The sequence below is a fragment of the Loxodonta africana genome, chromosome 7, assembly GCF_030014295.1.
Source record: "Loxodonta africana isolate mLoxAfr1 chromosome 7, mLoxAfr1.hap2, whole genome shotgun sequence".
Lineage (NCBI taxonomy): Eukaryota > Metazoa > Chordata > Mammalia > Proboscidea > Elephantidae > Loxodonta > Loxodonta africana.
The window spans coordinates 101,678,804-101,702,533 of NC_087348.1; the positions used below are offsets into that span (position 1 = coordinate 101,678,804).

At 38.4% G+C, this 23,730-nt stretch overlaps 1 protein-coding gene across 1 annotated transcript in view; it reads right to left on the bottom strand.

The window, feature by feature from the left end:
- The window catches only part of DLG2 (discs large MAGUK scaffold protein 2), a 272,353-nt gene that overhangs the window by 34,544 nt on the left and 214,079 nt on the right, over positions 1–23,730 (bottom strand). Inside the window, exon 5 of the mRNA XM_023558518.2 lies at positions 5,172–5,271. Within this exon, the coding sequence (XP_023414286.1) occupies positions 5,172–5,271 (100 nt within the window). The remainder of the gene's footprint in view (positions 1–5,171; positions 5,272–23,730) is intronic.

Here is a 23,730-nt window from a genome sequence, read left to right on the forward strand (position 1 = left end):
ATTCTGTGTTTTCTATTACCTTTCTCCATCTTTTCTTTTTTGTGATTTTTTTCCTACTTGCCATCAATCTGATTCTTCAAAGCCTTTCTCAAAATCCTCAAAATTGCATTTGCCTTACTCCAAGAACACTATCTGGCTCTCTGTCTCAAAAAAAAAGGGCAGGGTTTGGTAAAGTACCATGCTGTTAAGGAAAAAAACCCAAAATTTTCTGGTTTTCAATTCATGCAATACTCGGGCAAAGACAATGCCCATTTCTGTCTTGGTAGTTGTAACATATATTGGGCCTGCAGTTTTCTGATATCCTTGGCAATTGCATCTTGGGTAATCCATTTCACTAAGAAATAGAAATTAATATTATATAAATCATAAGGATCCCAGTAATAATGTGTACCTGTTTTAGTCACCCAAAACCAGTAAGTAGGTGGTAAGAAACCATGAGAACTCATCAAAGGCATGTGCTTGGTATTTGGTGAATATTTTTATACACTAAGCAAATGGCTTGAGGTGACCAAACCAAGACCAAAGATAATTTTTAAATAGTTACCTACCTTTTCAGTTAAGCATTTTAATCCAAGATGATGTGTTCACTTTTTTTTTTTTTTTAAATGTGAGCTCCTTCAACATGAGAGGATGAAACTTTTCATCACTTCCCCATCGTCAGAAAATAAAGTTAGATACATCATCATATCTATCTTAAAATAATAGCCAGGACAAGAAGTGATACAAAAGGTTCACACTTGATTTAAAAGGAACACTGTAATTTATAAAGATTTCTTTTATAAACCGGAGCCAGGAACAGAAAGGAAAAGGCAAAATGAGAAGGAAAATAGAACCATGATGACTTTTCAACCCTCTGGCAGGGAGTTTAAATTATTTTGGTGGTGGGGGTGGGGGTGGGGGGCAGAATGTCAAAATCCACCGGGTTGAACTTTTCCCCTACCTGCTCTGAGAAAATTGAATCATTGGGCCACAGCCAAATGAAGTTGAAACTGTTTTTTAGCCAGACTGCTACTGCTTACACCAACCACATACGGCTTCACTGATGGTCCTAGTGTCTTTTGTATCTTTCCACATCAAATGATTTCAGTTCAAGCCATTTGCTTTTGATAAAGATGATAAAGGGCAGCAATCGAAAAATAACAATGAAATGATCACCACAGGCAATGGGGCAATTGCAAAGAAAAGAATCACAAACCAAAGCAATAACTTACGGTAGCTACTCTCGCTATCGCTGGCGTTAGAAGAAACATGTTCTGCAAGAACAGCACAGCAAATTAAAGAGATACCAAGCATCGGAGAGCAGCCAGAACTTAAAGGAACACACTCATGCAGAGCTACTAGAAATGTGCGCAAAAGGCAAGTGAAAGGGCACGAAGGGGACTTCCTTAAGAAAATCCATAGGTAAGATAGAGAAGATGAAAACTTTATCTCTGTTTTAGAAGGACCTACTGGTTGACTGCTGTACCTTCTTTTTAGCAAATAAGGAAAATATCTTTAATTACAACAAAGAGGATGTCGACCTAAGACATTTTAGAAATACTTTGACCCATTTGTTTAGCTCTGGTTTTCCAGGATCATGTAACAAAGGCCAGTGTGTTTTGACTAGATACTTCTTGGCTCTAAATTCAGGAGCTTCTGGTGTGTAGGCACTGTTTTCTTGCAGGTTTTTCTGTTTCTCTATTTTAGCCTTTAGACATTTTGCAGGAACATTGCATTTCAAATCATCAGTGATCCCTGAAACCCCTCAAATTTTATTTCTATTTAAATACTTCCTAAACTAATCTTCAGGATGAAAAGAGGATTGTTGAAAACCTTTCCTGCTTCAGTGAGAGTGGAAACTCTTGGAGGAAGAAATGAGTCACTGAAAACTCTTTTATGGATCAGTTCAATATTTGTTTTTATTTTAAGGGCCTTGCTTGGGTAGCTATTGGGTTCTGGAGGAATGGAACACGCAGGAGAAAAATGGCCTGATATCAAGCATAGGTCCTGGTGCAAAGTATGTTTTTAATTCACTCATTCGTGTGGTGCTATTCCAAAGTGGCTTTTCATAAAACACAGTTTAGTTAACACAATAGAACCTTAGAGGTTATGTGCCAGAGAAAAGAGTTTTTCTTTCCAACATCATTTCCTTTCATCTGTACAGCTTATTAAATCATAGAAGATAAACTCATCAGCTTATCAAACTCTTTCTATATCAAGTTAATTATAGAACAGGTGACAATTTGATTTCTGAAGCTCATTAGCAGTAATGCCAGTTTTTCAAAAAAGCGACAACCGTTTTACATTTCTAGAAAGAGAAAAACATATAACATTATTCTCTGACTGTAAAAAAAAAAAAAAAGTGCCTCAAAATGTATTTGATAGTATAGATCCTTGCCAATTGATCAACTGGTTTTACATGGTGAAACTGATGCAAACCAAAGCATGGGCTGAGTCTGTATGAGTCATTTCTCTTTGTGTCGGTGTCTACGACCAGAGCTGCATCACTGATTCAGGCAAACCTTTTATAAATGCCAAGGGGCGCTAGGGAAAGAAGTGGGATGGATCAGTGCAGATTTGTTTTCTGTTACTGAAAAGTCAAGCCAACAGAAGCGTATTTTCATGTGCAAAGGGAACATTATTATCTTCAATATCTTGAATTGGGGATGACAGTTTTTTTTTTTTACTGTTTGTTTAAATAATTTAGAATGATGCTATACAATTTATGGAGAAATTTAGAAACACACAGTGCTTGATTTAACAACCAATCTTTTTTAGCTTCTAGGTATTGTGTAACAGAATTTTTCCCTTTGTAGGTAGAGAGAAATTTAAAATATGTTCCATCTAAAGTCTAAAATATGGCTATGCATGAATTGGCAAGTAACTTTACCTAGCAAAATCTGTTCAGTTTTTAAAGAGTAAATAAACATTTGCACATTCTGGATTAAAAAGGACATCACTCATATTTTTTGACATTCCAATGGCAACTGCTTTTTGGTGATGTTCATTTATTAATAATACATTAAAAGTCTTCCTTTCCCCCCCAGACTGAAAATTTACAAACTCTCTCTGTGCTTGATGCTCTCCACATGATGTTTGAATCAGTGTTTGAACTGTAGCCACACTTTTAAGAAAAATTCCATGACATATTTCATATAAAAAGACTGAAAAGATAAAGTTTTCATCTTTAAGATCAGTAGTTATTCTGGATCTAATTTTGTTCTCTCTCTTATGTAAAAATATACGTTTAATTGAACAATTAGAAGGATGAAGATCATTACACAGCTCTTGCAAATAAAGTCCAGCTCAATGCTATTTTGTTTTACACAAATGAAATGAACTGCTTCTAAAAATATTGCCCATAGCTGTTAAATTAAAAAAAAAAAAATCAACCAACAAACCAGAAAAACCAATGAACATGTGATACAGCTGCAAAAGACACAAAGCTCTGTTCTTATTTCATTGGTGTCTACCCAATGGAGTTAGTATTAAAGCAAGAAAAAGTCATAGTATATTCATACATGGGAATATTATTTTGTAATTGCTTGATGCAATGAGACACAAACTAAAGGCATTAACACCTAGGGAATTTAAAGGGTTAATGTATTTTATTTTTTACTACATACTATAAAATAAAAACTTGGTTATGCAATGCAGCTAATAAATCATTGCTAGAGAAACATATTAATACATATCTAAAACTTTATTATACAAACGTTTCAAGCAGGATCACTGCAAGTTAGAAAAAAATCAATCAGAGTTAGATAACAAAGAATTCTTCATGGAAGATCAAATAACTTAATATTTACTTTCTGAGTATGCATGTTCCTTTTCACTATAAAATAGCTCCTTTACTGATAATAGCAAGTACAACCCAATTATGGAATTTGGCAAAGTCATTAAATATTTCCGTGTGAAAAGGCAGAAGAACATAAACATTTCTACTTTCCTGTCCTAGAACATTTAGCTCACCCTTTCTTTCAACATGGTTTCTTGCTCTCTGGCAGGTATTAGGCGGCAGAGCAAGCAATGCTACGGTTGGCATCAGGACCATGTTGGTCATAACACACGGTCAGAAAGGGAAGCTGTTAACTGCAACAGAAGTTAGAGTGCCTGACACACTTTGCTTTTAAATGCTGACATGCAGAACAAAACGATTGAAAATTACTTTGTAGGAGCATTCACAGCTAGGTAACAAATAAAACTCGTATCTTGTGCATGCTAGGATTGAAAGTTCCTCAAGAAAAGGAACAAAAGCCAAACTCAAAAGGAAAAGAAAAGAAAAGTTACAGTGACCATTCCTGGGAACTTACTCAGAGTCTTTGTTCCATAACCGTCGTCACCTAATCCGGGGATGTCCTGCATGGAAGTCCCCAGAGAGAGCAATGAGAGAGGAAGAACAGCCGCGGAAGAGGAAGGAAGAAGTCAGTGGAGTTGAAATGGATACTACCATGACAGACTGTGTTGCCTAAACAATCTGGATCCCACTCTTTCTCCTGTTGAAACAACTTTCACCTCAAATCCCCTGGGCTGAGACTCAAGAAGGAAATTTCTCTTCAGATTTGTAAAGCAACTCAAAAGGTTTAAACAGAGTGTAAAACAAAGATTCAGCAAACGCAATTTTTGTCCATTGTCAGTGTTGCCACAGAAAAAGACTACTTAGAACAATGGTTGATTCCAAATTTCAGGACACATTCTTAGATTTAGTATCTACCGATACAAATTCACTGCTCGGCAAGTATTTAATGTTGATGGGAGGGAAAAGAGCAGGCAAATATGCTAATAATCAATGTAGGTAATTTAATCACTCCCAATTAGATAGCATTCCAAAAAATATATGTGGCAATGGAATTCAAGATTTCTGCCCGGAAAATAATTTGTCTCAAGCCTTAGAGAGTTGTGTGATTGAAAAGGCAAACCAGACCAGTCCTGGTCACAGATAAATGCTGGTTGGAAACGAAGTCCCAGTTCCCACGAGTCCCTCTCCAATGCATTCTGCAAAGAAAAGCCACATCAAGGGAAGGATCCAGACTGCAGTCAAACACTGGTCACAGTAGTAAGACCTGACCTGCCTGCCTGCAGTGTTTGTTTGCCTAGGCGTGTGGAGTGGGAGAGCCTACGTCATGCGTGTTGCCCGTGAAGGATTTGTTCTCTTGTGTTGCATGTGACATTATCTTCGAGAATCTACTTACGTTCAGGATCACTGGTTTCCTGCTCACTCTGCTCCTTGTTCTTGTAGAATGGGAATTTTCGTGAAAAGATGAAGCTCTTTTTACGCTTGTCATTGAATGACTGTGAAGGAGAAAAGGCATGGGGCAAAAACAGGGGACGTCTAATTGTTGTCACACTCATGCTGACAAAACAACTAGTTTGTAAAAGCAGAGAGAGCTGTAGTGACGCAAGTGGATACTCTGAGGAGGTGCCAGAGGGTCCCAAACGGTCAGATTTTATTTTCAAGGAGTGTAAATTCTGAATGATGACACCTTAGATAAACTGTCTCCTAAATACAAGACTGGCGGTTTTAGGATAAATTGTGATGGAGGAAAAGGGTCTTAAATTGGAGGTAGAAGACCCAGAATCTCCATCCTGGCTCTACAACTTGCTAGCCCATGAATCTCTCTGAACCTCAGTATCTTCACCTATAAAATGAGGATAATGATAGCAGCTCTTAGATTATGAGTCTCACATAAGACAATATAAATGTAACGTGCTATACAAATACCATCTTTATCATCATCATCAGGTAGAAAAGACCTTATCAGGGAAACTAGTTTTCTTCTCAGAGGCTAGATGCCTTTTTTAAATACCTAGAATTTGAGTTACTTCAGCCTGGATTTAATTAAAATTGCACAGAGAAGCATGTAGACCTATGATATATGACAGTTATAGAATCACACACAGGTATATGATAATTATAGTGTAATAACATTTTTATTCAAAGGAGATTTTAAAGGCAGTTTAGCCTCAAGCCCTCATTTTATAGACAGGGAGTCAGAGGCATAGAGATATTGAACCCCTTGCTAAAGTCACAGAGCTAGTTGGTGACAGCTGGGTGATAGCCAACCAAAATCAGTTGAGATTACTCCAAAGGAATATTAACTTGTTCACTCAGCGAGGGAGAAATGATGATCACTCATCTATATTATGACAAAAGGAAAATAACATAAGAACGGTCTTTAAAATATAAACCATTCCATTAATCTAAATTAGGCTAAATTTTAAGTTCGTGTGTGTGTGTGTACAACCTGTGTATAAAACCTTATCCATTCGAGTGAATATCATGTGCTTGCCCAGAAGACCCCTTAAGAAAACCCCATTTGCTCCACTGCTGCTGTTATTACACAAATGTTTTGTGGGGCTTACTTTGAGAAATATGTTCACAGTCATAAGCTATAGGCCATGCGAGTCTTATTAATCTCTTATTCATATATCATTTTAAAAATGTTTCACCAGCTTGATTATAAGATTACTTCACTGATTTGGTTCTGAAGATCTTTTAGCTGCTTAAGAAAATTAAAATCACTCTCCAAGAAACCAGATTTGCTATCACATGGGTATTAAGGTGAATGTGCCAAAGACTCTGAAGGGAGTTTGAAACGGGGTTATTCAGAACCGGTTTTAGCAATGGCACCTGCAGGAATAAACACAGAGCCAGCAGGGGTGACTACTTGGAAGGAAAGAGTAATTTCTTTGGGCCATGGTGGAAATCCATGCCTTTTCTTATGGATTTGAAGCTTGACACATGGTGTTAATGACTTATTTTCTTTGTGTACTCATGCACTCCTGTATTACATATCTATTTTGGTAATTGTGTTCATGTAGGAAACATTAAAGTACTAACATGTTGGTGCTGTCATTCAGCAATTCCTTGCTTTTGTAGAAACTAGGAACTTTCACCAAAGTCCGTGGAGCTTAAGGAAAAAAAAATTTATTAATTTCTGAAATTAGGGGCCAAATTTAATACTGCATATGCAAGGACTGAAAAAAAAAAAAAGCTCTTGGGGAAAAAAAAGAAGTATCACTTGAGAATTTATTATTTTGCTGACAGCCCCTATGTTCAACATAACCCGTTGCTGTCAGTTGATTCCGACTCATAGCAGCCCTATATAATGTTATCATAATTTGTAATTAAGGATTCATGTCCAAAGACAAGGCTGGAAACTCCCCCCAAATTTTTTCAGTTAAAAAATATTATGTCCTTAAAAGAACATTATTCTTGCATCACTCCAGTTTCATGCCACTTTTACATTTCAAGCATATTTTAAACTTCAGTAACTGAAAATAAAGGAAAAAAAAATCATGTAAGAATTAATGACACGTGATATTGCAAGGTATGTTAGACATTTAACTTCAACATTACGGATGACTTGTCATGCAAAAATAACACAAATTTTCATGCAAATACAAAACAGTGCCAAGAGGAGTAAAGCCTGGAGTTAAAATTGTAGACACAGATGGATAATGTGGAGGACTTTGGGGGCCCCAAATGAGGCTGCATGCAAACCACATCATTTAACTTGTCTCACGGGGTCAAAGGAAAATGAAAATGTGTTGTCTGTGATTAAGTCTTTTATCTTTTCAAAGCAAGAATGTAATGTGTTAACATTTCCCAAGTATGAAAATGTTGTGTATCATGAGTCATCTGATTGGGACATAATAATACTCAACACCACACTTTTTAAAAGAACAGAAGATACATTATAATACCTCAAAAATAAAATTATCTAACACATCAGTCTTATTACCAGAAGTCATTTTGTATTGGAAGAGAAGGCAATGAAATTGGTGTTAAACTTCCTGAGACTCATGGACACAAAACCAAATCACGACTTCAGTTTCTACTCACAGAACTAAAAGTCACACCTTTAAAGGGTCTTAAACATTTCAACTATCCCAAAATAAGAGGGTATATTTGGTTCATAATGCGGTAACACTTTTTTATTAGACATATATAATACCATTATATAAGCATCTTTCTGCTGTAATTTCATTTAGAAAAGCAAAATCTGTTACCCGAGTGTTAGGTGAGAATAATAAATTAGCACTTTTCCTATTTATGTAACACATGCTTCTAAAGCAAAGGAGGGCTTGCTTGTAGCTCTGTTCCTAATCATACTCGGTCAACTCTATTCTTCTCTCTTTCTTTCTACCTTAAAAAAAAAGTTTACAGTATCTTAAATCCCAATCCATTGCTTTCATGGCAGGAATCTTTACAGAACGGGAACTTCTTTTAATAATGGGAACTTCTTTTTAATACAGACTTCAAAAAACCAATCACATGTGGTAAGGGGCGAGTTGGCATGTCTAAGAATTCCATTTTTGGATTTGACTTGAATCTTTGATTTTATATGAATAAAAGCTTTAACAACACTGACTGCTTCTTACATGCCAGGTATGGTCCTAAAAGCTTCACATGTGCTAATGTTCATGCTAACTCCATGAGATTGGTGACATCATGATTCCCATATTGCCAATGAGGAAACTGAAGTTTACAAATTTTCTGTGACTTGCCCAGAGTCACACAGTTGGTGATCACTGGAGTGAGGATGTGAATTTGCAAATATCCTTGGTGGCAGATATCACTGATCTCATGGATAAGAGATGTGTCTGCAACCCAAGCTGCTTTAAGCTGTTATTTAATATTAAAAAAAAAAAATATTAGGCCCTCTTAAATGATACCACACTCTATCATCGTCTCTGTGAGCCCTCAAATGCTATCAGCTTCAATAGCATTTTTGTTGGTTATCTTGTTACTTTTTTTTTTGCTGTCCGTTCATATTTTTAGGGCTCTTTTCTATTTTTATTGCTATTATTATAATGTAAAAAAAGAATTTCAGTGGGATAGTCTATGGGTGGCAATTAAAAGACAATTTTGCATAACAGGCAATTTGTAGAGGCATAGAGATTAGTGGTTGCTTAGCGATAGGGGCAAGATGTTGGGGGTAAGGAGAACGATGGCTAATGAGAACAGTTTCTTCCAGGGGAGACAAAAATGTTCTAAAATTAGATTATGGTAAAGGTTGCATAATTTTGTGAACATGCCAAAAAAAGCATTGAATTGTACACTTTAAGTGGGTAAACTACATACTGTATGACTTACATACATCTCAATATAGTAGTTTTTTTTTTTTTTTTTTAAAGGGAACTGTTTCCCAGCCTATAAACCATGGGATGAGGGGAAACAACTACAGCATATTTACAATTTTATTTGGTGTAAACATTTTTATCTTTAATTGAATGAGAGGAAACCACTCTTACTAACCCTTGCAATTTATTCAGATACACGTCTTCCATTTACCCAGTTCTGTTGTGTCTCTGTTAAATGAATACCTTTCATGTTGTGACAGACATCAGAACACCCAAACATTTCCAACTTGTTGGCCAAATGGCATGAAATTGCCCAGCCTGACCTCGAGATGTAATGACATTGGTGAACTGGCTTAAGATAAAATACGTGCTTCATGAAGAAAGAAAGGAAACAAAACAAAACCTTAGATCCCCCTCTCTCCAACTAAAAGCCCATGTTCATAAAGAAAGACAGGAAACTTTACTCCAACTAAAAGCCCATGTTCATAAAGACAGGAAGCTTTAAAACCAGGGGCATGTTTTAATTTTTCTTCTTATCTTCCTATTTCTAATTTTTTGAATTTCAAATGTTTCATTTTTCTAAAATGTCACCTTGGTGATACTCTGTGCACAATTTAGATTTAAATTTACACTGAGCTCAGATATACCTTTTTTTTGTGGTTTCCTTATTTTTTATAGGCACTTTTTCCTCTTAATTCTTACTTATCTCCCCTCCTCTAAAAGTAAGTATGTTCCCTTTGGGAAGTTATTACTATAAATTTGAGTCTCCCCTTTGTATTATACATGTCTTGTTTTTACACACAAAGAATTTTAAAATGAGAGGTTAAAGAACAAGTAATGAGACAAAGGGGGTGTTAAGGGAAAGACAACAGTTGGTTTGAGATATATCTGTTCCCCAGAAATGCATCCATATGAATGTATGTACTCACATATGTGTCTATGGTGGTTAGGTGCCATCGAGTTGATTTCGACTCACAGTGACCCCATGTGACAAAGTAGAACTGCCCCATAAGGGCTTTCTAGGCTGTAATCTTTACAGGAGCAGATTGCCAGGTATTTTTCCAGCAGAGCTGCTAGGTAGGTTCGAAGCACCAACCTTTCGTTTAGCAGCTCAGTGCTTAACAGCTGTGTGCCACCAAAAGGCTCCTCACGTGTTAACATTGCCTAATTCAAAATGAGTTCTGCAATTCAAATGAATTCATGGATCTAGGTATTGAGCATCAATAGCTGCTAACATTACAAAAAAGAGAGAGATGTTATATACCTCCTGTTGGGAGAGGATATGTCCGTTCCCAGAAATGCTTCTATATGAGTGTATGTACTCATGTATGTGTCTATCGTTGTTGTTAGGTGCCATAACAGAACAAAACAATGAACTTGAATCTAATCAAGCCTGTAGATCCAACTACTAGTTTATAGGAAATAGAAGCCAGGGGAACATGATACATTATGCAACCAGATGTGGGAAACTTTTCAGGACAAGTGACCAGGTTTCTTCAAATATACAAGTTGTAAGAAAACAAAAGAAATAGAGGTGGATCTTATAGTTCACAATAGACTTTATTTGGATACTGATTCAAACAAGTAAGTCGCAAAACAAAACAGCAGCATCCCATCTCATTCAGAATAAAACCCCAAATCTATAATATGGCCTAGAAGTCTCTACTAAATCTAGCTTCTGGCTATCACTCTGATCTGATCTACTATCCATCTCTTCTTTTTCACTATACTCCTGCCTCCCTGGTCTTGTTGCTTTTCCTCAAGCACCGAACACAATGCTGAATTGCTTCAGGGATTTTGCTCTTGCTATTCCTTCTGCTTGTAATGTTCTTCCCTTACAAGGCTTGAGTCCTGACTTCATTCAGAGTTCCCTTCCATTTCAGAGGCTTTTTTTGATCAATGTATCTAAAATAGCATTCCCCTAACACTCTTTTCCCTTTATACTTTTGTTTTTCTTTTTAATACCACCATCTGACATAAATGTACTTGTTTACTGCCTGTTTTCCCCTGTGGGAATGCAAACTCCTTAAAGTAAGGACTCTTTCTGCTTTCATTCTGTAGTGTTTCCCTGGTACTTAGAACAGTGCTTGGCACAGAGTAGGTGCTTAATAAATATTTGTTGAATTAATAAATGTTCCAAATCCCTTAGTGTTTATCCATTTTCTAGCACATACCACTCTCTGTTTTTATTTTTTACCTGGCTGGCGTAGTGGTTAAGAGCTACGGCTGCTAACCAAAAGGTCTGCAGTTCGAATCCTCCAGGCGCTCCTTGGAAATTCTACAGGGCAGTTCTACTCTGTCCTATAGGGTCGCTATGAGTCGGAATCGACTCCACGGCAGTGGGTTTGGTTTTATTTATTTACTTATTTGTCTCCCACTAAACTGCATAGACCATGAGCTTCTTGAGGATGGAGCTTTTTTGTTATGTTTCTTACCGTAGTAAATATGTATGTAACAAAACAGTCGCCAGTTCAACATTCTTTACACGTATAACTTACTGACATTAATTGTATTTATCATGTTGTATAGCCATTACCATTATCCTTTTCTAACTTTTTCCACCACCCTTAATGGAAGCTCAGTGTCTCCTAAGCCGTGGGTCCTTTTTCCCCCTTCCTTTCCATCTGTTCCTCACAACTACTAATAACCTTAGGTCCATATACACTTGCTTGTTCTAGATATTTCGCATAAGTGGAATCATACAATATTTGTCCTTTTATGACCAACTTATTTCACTCGGCATGATGTTTTCAAAGTCCATCCACGCTGTAACATATATCAGGACTTCATTTCTCTTTATGGCTGAGTAATATTCTATTTTATGTATGTACTACATTTTGTTCATCCATTCATTTGCTGATGAATATTTAGGTTGTTTCCCTCTTTTGGCTATTGCGAATAGTGCTACAGCGAACACCGGTATACGTCTATCTGTTTGTGTTCCTGCTTTCAATTCTTTTGAGTGTATACCTAGGAGTGGAATTGATGGATCACATAGTAACTCCATATTTAACTTTTGAGGAAGTGGCAGATTGTTTGCCGCAGTGGCTTACCATTTTATAATCCCAGTAGCAATGACTGAGGGTTCCTGTTGCTCTACAGCCTTACCAGCACCTGTGGTTTCCCTTTTTTTAAATCGTGGCCATCGTAGTGGATGTGGTGATATCTTGTTTTGATTTGTATTTCTCTAAAGACTAATGACACCGTGAGCATCTTTTTATATGTTTGCTGGCCATTTGTATATCTTCTCTGGTAAAATGTCAATTTGTGTCCTTTGCCCATTTTTTGATTGTTAGGTGCTGTCGAGTTGATTTCAACTCATAGTGACCCCATGTGACAGAGCAGAACTGCTCCATAGGGTTTTCTAGGCTGTAATCCTTACAGAAGCAGATCACATCTATGTCTCACAAAGTTGCTCCGTGGGTTTGAACCACCAACTTTTCAGTTAGCAGCAGAGTGCTTAACTGTTGTGCCACGGGGCTCCTATTTTTTAATTAGGTTGTCTTCTTATTGTTGATTTGTAGGCATTCTTTGTTTTCAGGATATTAAATCCTATCAGGTATATGGAGCCCTGGTGGCCAAGTAGTTAAGAATTCAGGCTGCTAACCAAAAAGCTGGCAGTTTGAATCCACCAGCTGCTCCTTGGAAACCCTGTGGGGCTGTTCTACTCTGTCCTATTGGGTCACTGTGAGTTGGAATCGGTTCAACGGCACACAACAACATCAGATATATGGTTCCTCCAGATTTTCTCCCAACCTGTAGCCTGTCTTCTTACTTTGTTGAACAAAAGTATTTGATTTCTATGAGGTCTCATTTATCTATTTTGTCTGTTGCTGCTCGTGCTTTCAGTGTCATATCTAAGAATCCATTGTGGAAAAAGTAGGTCCCTAACCATTACCTGTATATTTTGTTCTAAGGGTTTTATGGTTTTAATTCTTACATTAGGTCTTTGATTCATTTTGAGTTAGTTTTCAAATATGGTGTGAGGTATGTTTTTGCATGTAGAAATCCACCTCAAGAATCCTGGACTACCACTCTCCCCTTAGCCTTCTAGTTGTTTACCTGAGGGTAGTCCCGGGGTGGTGCTAATGGTTAGTGCACTTGGCTGCTAACTGAAAGGTTGGAGATTCAAGTGCACACTGAGATGCCTCAGAAGACAGTCCTGGTGATTTACTTCTGAAAAATCAGCCACTGAAAACCCCGTGGAGCACAGTTCTACTCTGACATACATGGGGTTGCCATGAGTCGGAACCAACTGAGCGGCTACTGGAAAAACGTCCAGAAACAGAAACACTGACTGACTCCACTTCTGTGAAGATGAAGGAACAAGTTGATGGTTGTCTTTAGACTTAATTATATAGTTCTCATATTCTTTTACATAATATCCTCCAAATTTGCATGAAATTTTCAGCTATAACAAGAGATTCCTGTTGACTTTGCCCCAGGTTGCAGGGACACCTGGTTCACTAACCTTGGCTTTTAGTGGCGCGCCACTGAAAGGTGAGACTTCTTGACTCTGAGGTCCTTGCCTACAAATGCTTGCTTCAGCATGCTCGTCACGCTTACTGGCTCCTTCCCAAGTGATCATTTTCAAATGTTTCTTACTGACTCCCATTTATTTTTCCACATTCAAAGTTATCTGGCCCATTTTCAGACAGACAGTCTATAGCTGAAGCAACCAGTTTATTGTTTTGTGATTTAAGGAATCAATTTTTGATACTAGAGCATTGTATACAACATGTGTATGTACTATTATATGTATTGCATGTGTATGTACAGGAAACCCTGGTGGCGTAGTGGTTAAGTGCTATGGCTGCTAACCAAAGGGTCAGCAGTTTGAATCCGCCAGGCACTCCTTGGAAACTCTATGGGGCAGTTCTACTCTGTCCTGTAGGGTTGCTATGAGTCGGAATCGACTTGACGGCACTGGGTGTTTTTTTGTGTATGTACATAACACATGTGAGTTCATTTCACTTGACATTAATTCTATTGGTTTATTATACAGACTGGGAAAATATTTGCAAAGTGAGAACCTTAGAAACATCTCTAAGCTTTTCCTGCTCACTTGATTACTGTTCTTTCTCCAGGTTACCCCTACCCTGAGTAATCAGAAATGAAATCTAAGACACATACCAGAAATGTCAGTGGAGATGAAATTACTAGCATGCCACTGGGACAAATAAGTGTGGCAGCTATTTCCTGTCAATCTCTGGCTGAAATCTATAATGGTCCTCTCATATGCTGTCTTTTTATTTCTGAAAGGGGCCTGTTCACGATTTAGCTCACTTTAGAGAAAACATCATAGGTAGGCTGGGGCATTCCAGTTTTACTGCTTGAAGATAGGGATCAGGAATGATGTCTCTAGGGTTGCTCTTTGAGATTAAAATTTTAGGGAGAGAGAAGGAGATAGGGTTAAAGACCCTAAACTTTTCTGGTATGAGTCAGATAATAAAGGGAAGATGAGTTCAGGAGCTGAGAGGCCTCCTGTTTCTAGAGGAGGGACTGTAAACAAGGCTTCTGTTGGGGTTTTCCAGTTTTCATGACTGGGGATGCTGTCTGTTTTAGCCAGGACTCCTGTCTGTAAGCAGAGTCCCTGTACTGTACAATTCCAGAAAGCACCATTCACATTGTGGTCTGTGTGAATAGTGTCTCTAAGAGGTGTGTGAAACAGGGTGGACAGAAGTATAAGCTGGACCACATGAAGAACTAGACTCAAAGATTTCAATGCTGCTAGGACTCTCCCAGAGCCCTGGTGGCGCAATGGTAAAGAGCTAACATTTTCCAAATGATAACTGAGAGAATTCTTTTATATCTGGTTTTTTTCCCCCCAAATACAGGAGTTCGCCAACAGTTGATAAAATTCTAATCTAAATGAAATCCTATCTTAGTTTTAATTGAACATCCACTAAGTACATGTCATCACTTAGTAGGTAGGCTATTTCTCTGACTCTTCTAGCCCTCTCCCTCCTCAACATGTGGAGTAATCCAGTTCAGAACTTTAGGGTTCTGTAATTGCTTTATTGATGTTACTTTTGTATTTGTTCTCTAGTTTGGCTTTGAAAGGACCAGGATCTTGTCTTTGTACTCCACACTGTGTTTCAAAACAATGCATGGACCAAAGTAGGTAACAGGTACTTGGTAATTGTAATAGCGCTTGTTAACTAACATTTGTTATATCCTTACCCTTGTGGCAGGCACTTTTCTAAGTGCTTTATGTGGATTAATGATTCTAAATGCTTTCCACCTCTCAACTCTTAAGAGGGCACAGATAGCGCCTGCATTTTACACATAAGGAAATGGAGGAATAGAGAGGTTCAGTCACTTGCTCAGGGTCTACACAGCTAGGAGTCATGAGCCAGGATTCTTACCCAAGCATTCGGCTCTAGAGTTGGGCTCTTAACCACTGTATGATACTGCCTTTTCTGTGGTGGCTTGCAAAGATTTCAGGCAAGCTTTCCATTCTGCTTTCCCCACACAGCCACAATTACCATTGCCGAGAACTTCTCCAGGCAGTATGTCTTAAGCAAATTACTTTCTGTGGATTTTTATACCTTATTTCTGAAACATAGTCTTTATTGCTTGATCCTTTCGATTGGTTAAAATGATGGGATTTCTGTGACTAGTTCCCTGGGGGGCTATGATACCACTGAACACTTTCCACTAGGATAAAGTAATGTGCTCCTCCACAGGGAGCACGCCACACCTCAATTTCATTTCTTCATTCCCCCGAATGCCAGTTTTCTAGCCTGCCTGAGGGCTCCTCTTTTTATAATCTCTTGGTCAGTCTTCAGTGGTTGAACCTGCCCTGATGGTGATGTGACCCCATAAGGTCAGCAAGGAAGCTGTAAGCCTTGCCCATGTGAGGAAGACACTCTCACCTGAATCCATACACTGATGTACACCAATTCAAAATAATGGGGTGCTCTGTCTCTTTCCTGCATTTCCATCTTTCCAAACACTTCCAAAGTTATTCTTACACCTTCATCCATCTGAAGGCTTTCCTAACTACTCCAGACCCCTCTTTCCTAGGCAGTTATGTCCATTGAGTCATGCAACAATAATATACTGCATGTGTGTAAGCCAGGCACTGTGCTAGGGACTAGAGCTAAAATAAGCTGTAATAAAGTGACTGATCTGGAAGTTACTAATACAATGTCACAGTATGTATAAGTTACTAAAGGGGCATCAGAAAGGTAGGATAAGTTCTATTGTAGAGAGGAGGATAAGCAAGCAAGAGGCAAAATGTGAGCTGGATACTGAAGGATCATAATTCACCACATGGCATAGGAAGCAAGAGAGGGAAGCTATTCTACCAGTAAAGGGATTTAGGCAGAGTTCTTAACTGTCCTCTGATAACTCCAAATGTATTTTCTCTCCGATTAGATGGTAAATTTATTAACAATAATAGAAACTTAAATTTATTGAGCTCTTCCTCTGTGCCATTGTTAGTATACATCTTGTTAAACATTTTATACCAGTTATCTCATTGAATCCTCCCCGTGACACTGTCACGTACGTAAACACACATATCTCTGTCTATGATATTCCTTATATACAAATAAGTAGACCGAGGCTCAGAGAGCTAACAATTTGCCTGGCTGGTAAATGGCAGAACTGATATTCTCTCAGACTCCACAGCCCAAACTTCATTACTGTATCACTTTGGATTCCTCCAGGACCTAGCAGAGGCAGAGTACACAGTAGTTTCCTCAGCACTGACGGATGAGGGAAGAATTGGTTGACAGCTGGTTGAACACGGAAGGGTTTCTCAATGGTAGGCAGGCCCAATGACTTTCTTTCACAATTTGATTTGCCCTAATGAGGCGTGTGAAGTTACAAGGTGAGACCAGGGACACTGTGTACTACCAGGCATTTGTTAAGTGAGGGGGGCAGTGCATAGGGATAAAGAGCCCTGTCCTGGCGTCAGACAGGTCATGTGGCATACTGCTTCTTTGCCAGATACATTTTCTTTTTCTAATATGTTTGATCCATCTCACTGACTGCTTGACCTTGGGCTAGTTATAACATTTCTAGGATTAATTTTCCTCACCTTCAACATAAGCTTAACAATATTGTCTACTTCACATTATCATCATCACCACTTATAGCACATGAGGTTCGGAGAGGTCACTTGTTCAATGCTACAAATCTGGAAAGTGGGAGAATCCTAACTGGAGCCCAGATCTCTACACCTACAAAGCATATGGTCTTTTCTGTATTTCAAGTTAGTTCCCCAAATGCGGTAGAGGGAGCCACACACCCACTCCAGGAGGCAAAGTTCACAGTGCTTTTTTCTCTTTGACTACTCCTCGTTGTACTACATCCCACAAATTTAACAAGCTCCTTCTTTAGTCTAAGCTTATCTTGCTTGCATTTCAAGACTGAATCAAGAACTGCACTTTGTGAGTCAATGTTATGTGTAAGCGAAGGATTACAAAGAGCTTTCAGGTTCAACACATTTCTTTGATATACTTTTAAAAACTTGTCAGGCATATTACCTGCTTCTTCTATGAATTAGCAAGTTAAAAGAGATGAACTTGAAGGTTTTTTACAGTATTCAAAACGTTTGCTCTTCATTCCTCTCCTCTTTCCCTCCCTCTTCAAGATAAGAAAGACACTCAGCCTCACCCTCTTGAATGATGACTCAGTTGCAAGAACTGACTGTTGGCTCTTTGCTGCCTGCTACCTGATGTCAACTCCAGACCCAGAGCATAAATGGTTACATGCAGCATCCAGGAGTGACTGAGGGCAAACTGAGAATTTTTTGTAATGCTGTGCCTGACTGAATAATTCTCATCTCATGCTTGAATGGAAGGAGGGATAACTTACAAATGGAGACAAATCCATTACAGCTAAGACTGCTAGGCCAGTAGCTTCGTTTTAGCAGGAGTCATCCCAGGGATTAAGACTCTCACTCAGAGTGAGAGGGGCACAGGCCTCTTGGTTTCTGTCCTGGGCTTTTTGTTTAGTTCACACTGTGTCCACCTACACATGTGTCCTTTGAGACACATTTCACACACTATATGCCAAGTGGGCTGTGTTTCCTAACAAGCAAAGCTAGGCAGAGGAGTGTGTCACATTTCTAATGTGAGAGGATGTGAGTGACCCAAGGGTTTCTCAATGGTTCCCCCCTTTTTTTTTTTAGAAAAAAATCAAATACTGCTTTCTAAACTTTGAATAGTACCTGATAAAAGCGCAAGTCCTTACTTGGCCAGTATTTGAATTCCTCTAGTACAGAGATGAAAGCCATTAAAACACACACATACCTCAAAGGAATAAAACATCCTCAAAACCCCTGATAAAAATCCCTGATACTTCCTTTTGAGAACAACCTCTATCTTTTTCTCTTTCTAACACAGACAGTCCTTTCCTATTCACATTATTATTTCTGTACCGGACACCAGGGATCAGTGGGTAAATCTGCCACTGCAAACCCATTGTCACTTTAAAGCCAGAGACAATAAGCTATTGTATTCCTCGGATGCTGCTTCTGCCTGGGGAGGAATTTTTGCACCTTGTGTAGACACGCCAGTCATATAACTGCGCTCCACTTGTGAGAAAATTCACTTGCGGTACTTCCCACAGTGCCTAGGAAATAGTAAGCATCCAACATTATTAGTACTCTCTACCCATTCTTAAGGGGCTGAAGAGAGACTACATCTTAGTTGAAAATACTGCATTTGAGAACAATATCCACTACTTGAAAATTCCAGAAAAATGAGTTTACTAACACTCCCATTAGAGGCTTTTGTAGTGCTAACTGTAAACAGGCATGTATGGGCTTAACCATGGTAAGTGCTCAATAAATGATAGCTATTTTTATTTTTATTATTATTCTATAAGCATTTATTGTTTTTGCCAAACACTGTACTCAGGGCTCTGATGGCAAACCAAGCCAAAAAAACCCAGTGCTGAGGAGTTGATTCCAACTCACAGTGACTACATAAGACAGAGTAGAATTGTCCCCTAAGGTTTCCAAAGAGCAGCTGGTGGATTTGAACTGCTGACCTTTTGGATAGCAGTCATCGCTCTTAACCACTGTACCACGAGGGGTAGCCAGTGGCAAAAATGCCTGCAAATTAGAAAAAGGCACCCACTTCGGGAATAGGGATTGTAAAAATTCCTACTCTTTCTCAGTCTCCCTCTTGCTGAATGGGATGTAGGTTGGGTTTCATCCCCCACCTGTCTCATAGCAACAATATGGCTGTAATAAATGTTGGGAACGCAAAATGAGGAGCCCACAGTTTAGTAAGTCATTACCGCACAGTAAATAATCACTAGGATGGAGGTATAGACAACAAGTTGTAAGGGCAGTGAGGAGGGAGCCATTGCCACTAGAGACGCTGGAGAAGACTCAGAGGCACAATTTAAGCTGGGAATGAGTAGGGAGGTTGTCAGGTGAAGAAGTAGCAAAGCAGAGTTCAGGCAGAGGAAACATCCTCCCCAAAGTGGAGCCACCCTTTCTCACCTCCACCCTCCCCCAATTTTGGGTAAATGAGGAATGGTGAGAAGCTGGGTAGACGGAGGATGTGGGGTTTGGGGAGGGGTGGGACTCAGAGAAATAGTGGGAAAGGCACTTATGAGGCAGCTCTGGCCTAGTCTGAAAAACCCTGAAGAACTTACTGATGAAATTGAAAGACTATAGCCTCAGTACAGATTACACCTGAACATAAAGAAAACAAACATCTTCACAACTGGGCAGATAAACATCATGGCAAATGGAGAAAAAAATTGAAGTTGTTAAGGATTTCGTTCTACTTGGATTTAACAATCAACGCCCCTGAAAGCGGCTGTTAAGAAATCAAATGAATTATTGCATTGGGCAAATCTGCCTGCAAAAGACCTCTTTAAAGTGTTAAAAAACCCAAAATGTCACTTTGAGGACTAAGGTGCACCTGACCCAAGCCATGGTATTTTCAATAGCCTCATGCATGAGAAAGCTGGACAATGAGTAAAGAACACTGAAGAAGAACTGATATATTTGAACAGCAGTATTGGTGAGGAATATAGAATACACTATGGGCTGCCAGAAGAATGAATTAACCAGTCTTAGAAGAAATACAACTGGAATGCTCCTTAGAAGTAAGAAAGGTGAGACTTCAGCTTACCTACTTTGGATACATCATTGCTGGAAAAAGACGTCATTGGTAGAGGTTTGGAGAAAATGAGGGAAACCCTCAGTGAGATGGACTGACACATAACGCCACATGATGGACTCAAACATGCCAACAATCATGAAGGTGGCACAGGACCAGGCACCATTTCATTCTGTTATACCTAAGATTGCCACAACTGGGAGCAAACTCCATGGCAGCTAACAACAGCGACAACATAAGGTGCCACGAAATGTTTTCTTCTGTTCTAGAAATAATAAATGAACAGTAACATTTTTTCTAAAGAAATCACATGTAGAGTCCAGAAAACAGTCTTTTATCATTTCATTAGGAATTTCAAGTATTTAGATTAGCAACTTGGAGGAACTGACTCGAAGGCAATGGGTTTTGTTTTGTGTGTGTGTGTTTTTTTTAATATATAAATACTACCAACATATGATCTTTGGAACCTTGGTGGCACAGTGGTTAAGAGCTACAGCTGCTAACCAGAAGATCAGCAGTTTGAATCCACCAGCTGCTCCTTGGAAATTCCACATGGCAGTCTGAATTGACGTGAGAGCAACAGGTTTTTTAGATATATTTAATTTGTAAGTTTGTTTTAACTTTATAGATGATAAAATTTATAAGCATAGAGCATTAATACCTATTCTTATGTTTATATATATATTTAGGTAACATAATAAAAAGATCGAGTCAAGACTGAGGGGGACCAGTGTTTAAAATGTTGTACTCACCTTATAGGGTTGTTGTGAGAATTTAATGAGAAACATCCTGAAAATATATTTAGAAAAATGCCTGCTTATACATAACCTAATTCCTCGACCTGTCTCCTCATGTGTGAAATGGATAAGGTACCAAAGTGCTCTGCAAATATAAGGGCTTATTGCTAGTATCCACAAAGAATTTCTTAATGCCAGAGGAAGAGTGGATTTACCACAAACACCTTTCTGCTTTTAACCTGATAAACATTCTGAAATTGGTCTCTCAGTGTCCATTTTTAAGAAAAAATTAATTTTAATGACAATTTTATTTACTGCACCCTTGGATTGGCTTTTCAATTCAGCAGTTATTTCAGTATCATGCATGTTAGGAATTTCTAACAGCCACATAGCAATTGTCTAATGCTGGAGGCTTCAACTGGCAGGTAGGCAAACTGGGGTGGGGTGTTAGGGAGATAACCTGCTTGAAGATAGGTCTAAAAGCATAGGCACAACTTTAATTTTAATGTCTATGTCTCTGCTTAGTGCAATATCCTGTACATATAGTAAACTCAAAACCTATTTATTAAAATGAAAGGAAATAACACTCAGACCAGGGAAACTTCTCAAGGCAACAGTGAATTGTTCCGTTTTCCATTTACAAGTTATAGCCAAAAATATGTGGACTGTGCCTTCTAATTTACGTAACTTTTCCCCAGTACGTCACCTTCTTTATGTGCACATTATTTAATTTAATAATTATCAGTTGAGTGCCATGAACTATTTTAGGTCTAAATAAACCACATTCCCTGCCTGCTAGGAAGTTGTAATCTACTCTCTAGATTTCATTATTATAATTGAAAAATCAGAATCTCAGAGAGGGAGGCTACTGCATCCTAATCCATAGTTAGGGAAGATAAATATAGAATTCAAGACTAATTTCAGAGCCTATTTTTTTAAGAATTATTAGAAACCTACTGGAAACATTGCTGAAGCTCTTTTCAGATGTAACACGATCTGTCATTAAAAAAAGACTTTCCACCCACATATAAACATAGTTTACAGTCACAAAGAAGCAAGATATACTATTTTTGCTTGCTAAGAGCTGACTATAATTACTGCAGTGAGGAAGTCAGATCACTGGACAGTTACTTCTGCATCTTTATCTTTTAGTATTGATGTTTTAGCTCTGAGATAGTTAAAAACTCTTGCACAGTAAGACTTGAAACCTCTAAGGTGCAACTCTGGGCCTTTTACCCTAAAGAGTCAGGTTAAAGGAAGCCCTGTAGTGAATCAGAATTTATTCATTGAATAACTCCCAAAGTAAAAATGGGTTTGAGCCAAGTTTTTGGAATAATATTTAACATTCTAATTAATAGCAGGGAGAAAATTTAACAAAAGCCCAGGGTTCTCAGCTGATGAAACTGTGTGTTATTTATATAACCACAAATTATACATCTCCTATTTATATTAGTTTATTCCTAGCATCACGAATTGAATGGATAGAATTAAATATGCTAAAAACATCTAGATTTGGTTGATACATAAAAATACCTTGAAGAATCAATCAGTTATTCTATTTTGCTCACACAATAATCGTATCTTATCATGCAGGGCTCAGTTCTGCCACTTATGATCTCTGTGAGCTTGGATAAGTTATTTACCCTCTCTAAGTCTCGGTTTCTTCATCTGTAAGTGGGGATATTAAAAATACTTACCTCATAGGGTTAGTGTAAGGAGCAAATGAGCAATGCCTATAGAATTAATCTGTAGAAATAAGGCAATCTATAAATGTTCAGGATAAATGGCATACTGAATGAAAAGCAGCGGTTCTGCAACGCAAAAAACACTGATCAAGTGTGTTCTTCTGGAAATTTCCTACAGGTAGTTCTGTATTATGGCAGAGAAGTCCTGTATTATGGCAGAGAAGTCAGAAACAATCAAGATTTACAGTCAATGGAGGAAGGGGGTTAAGATCATTCTAGCTGTGCTCACCTCCCAGCCCAAAAGAGTCAGCAGGTGGCAAGTTGTTCTCTCCCCAACAGCAAACTTAGCAAGCATATGCTCAACAACTCTCTTTCTGCAAGTGGATGTAGGACCAACTTCTGGCAACTCTACCTTCCTCTCCATCAGGGCAAGAGGTGATTTGCAACCTTAGTACTAGAGTACTTTTAGGAAGTTGCTCATTCTAGCCTTACAAGGGGGAAGAGTTTGGGATATGTATAAGTGGGGGTGGGAAAGAGATGGAACAATATATTATAGGTACTTTATGTATATCTCTAAGACTCCCATCGTTGCATATGAGGTCATCGAGACTTACATATGGTAACTCTGGTAGAAGTTGGTCTGACTGGTAACAAACCTTTCCTCTATGCCTGTGTATCTCAAATTGTAACATGCACAAAGAAATTTCTGGGGAGCTTGTGAAAATCACAGATTCTCCATCTGCAGAGATTCGCATTCCATAAGACTGGGGTTTAGTCTAGGCATCTGTATTTTTAATAAGAGTCTCAGCTAATTCTGATGTAGATGCTCTAGTCTACACTTTTTTTTTCCTGCCAAGTATTTTTCTGGTCTCTTCTCTGTATAGCTACTTTATGGTTCTTCTCCATGTCTTACATGTGTTATTGAATATGTCTCCTAAACGAACTTCTTAGTCTCCAGGCTTGCCTTGTCTCTCTTTGGAAATACTCCAAAAGAGGCTTAAGTATTCTAGATCTGAGTTCAAATTACTATCCTGGGCTCAACTCTTGCCCAGCAGGTGCTATTTGCTAACACGTCTGTTGCCTCAGAATATTTTGATTCCTAAAGGTAGGAACTATGTCATATTCATAATTTACTCCCATTGCCTA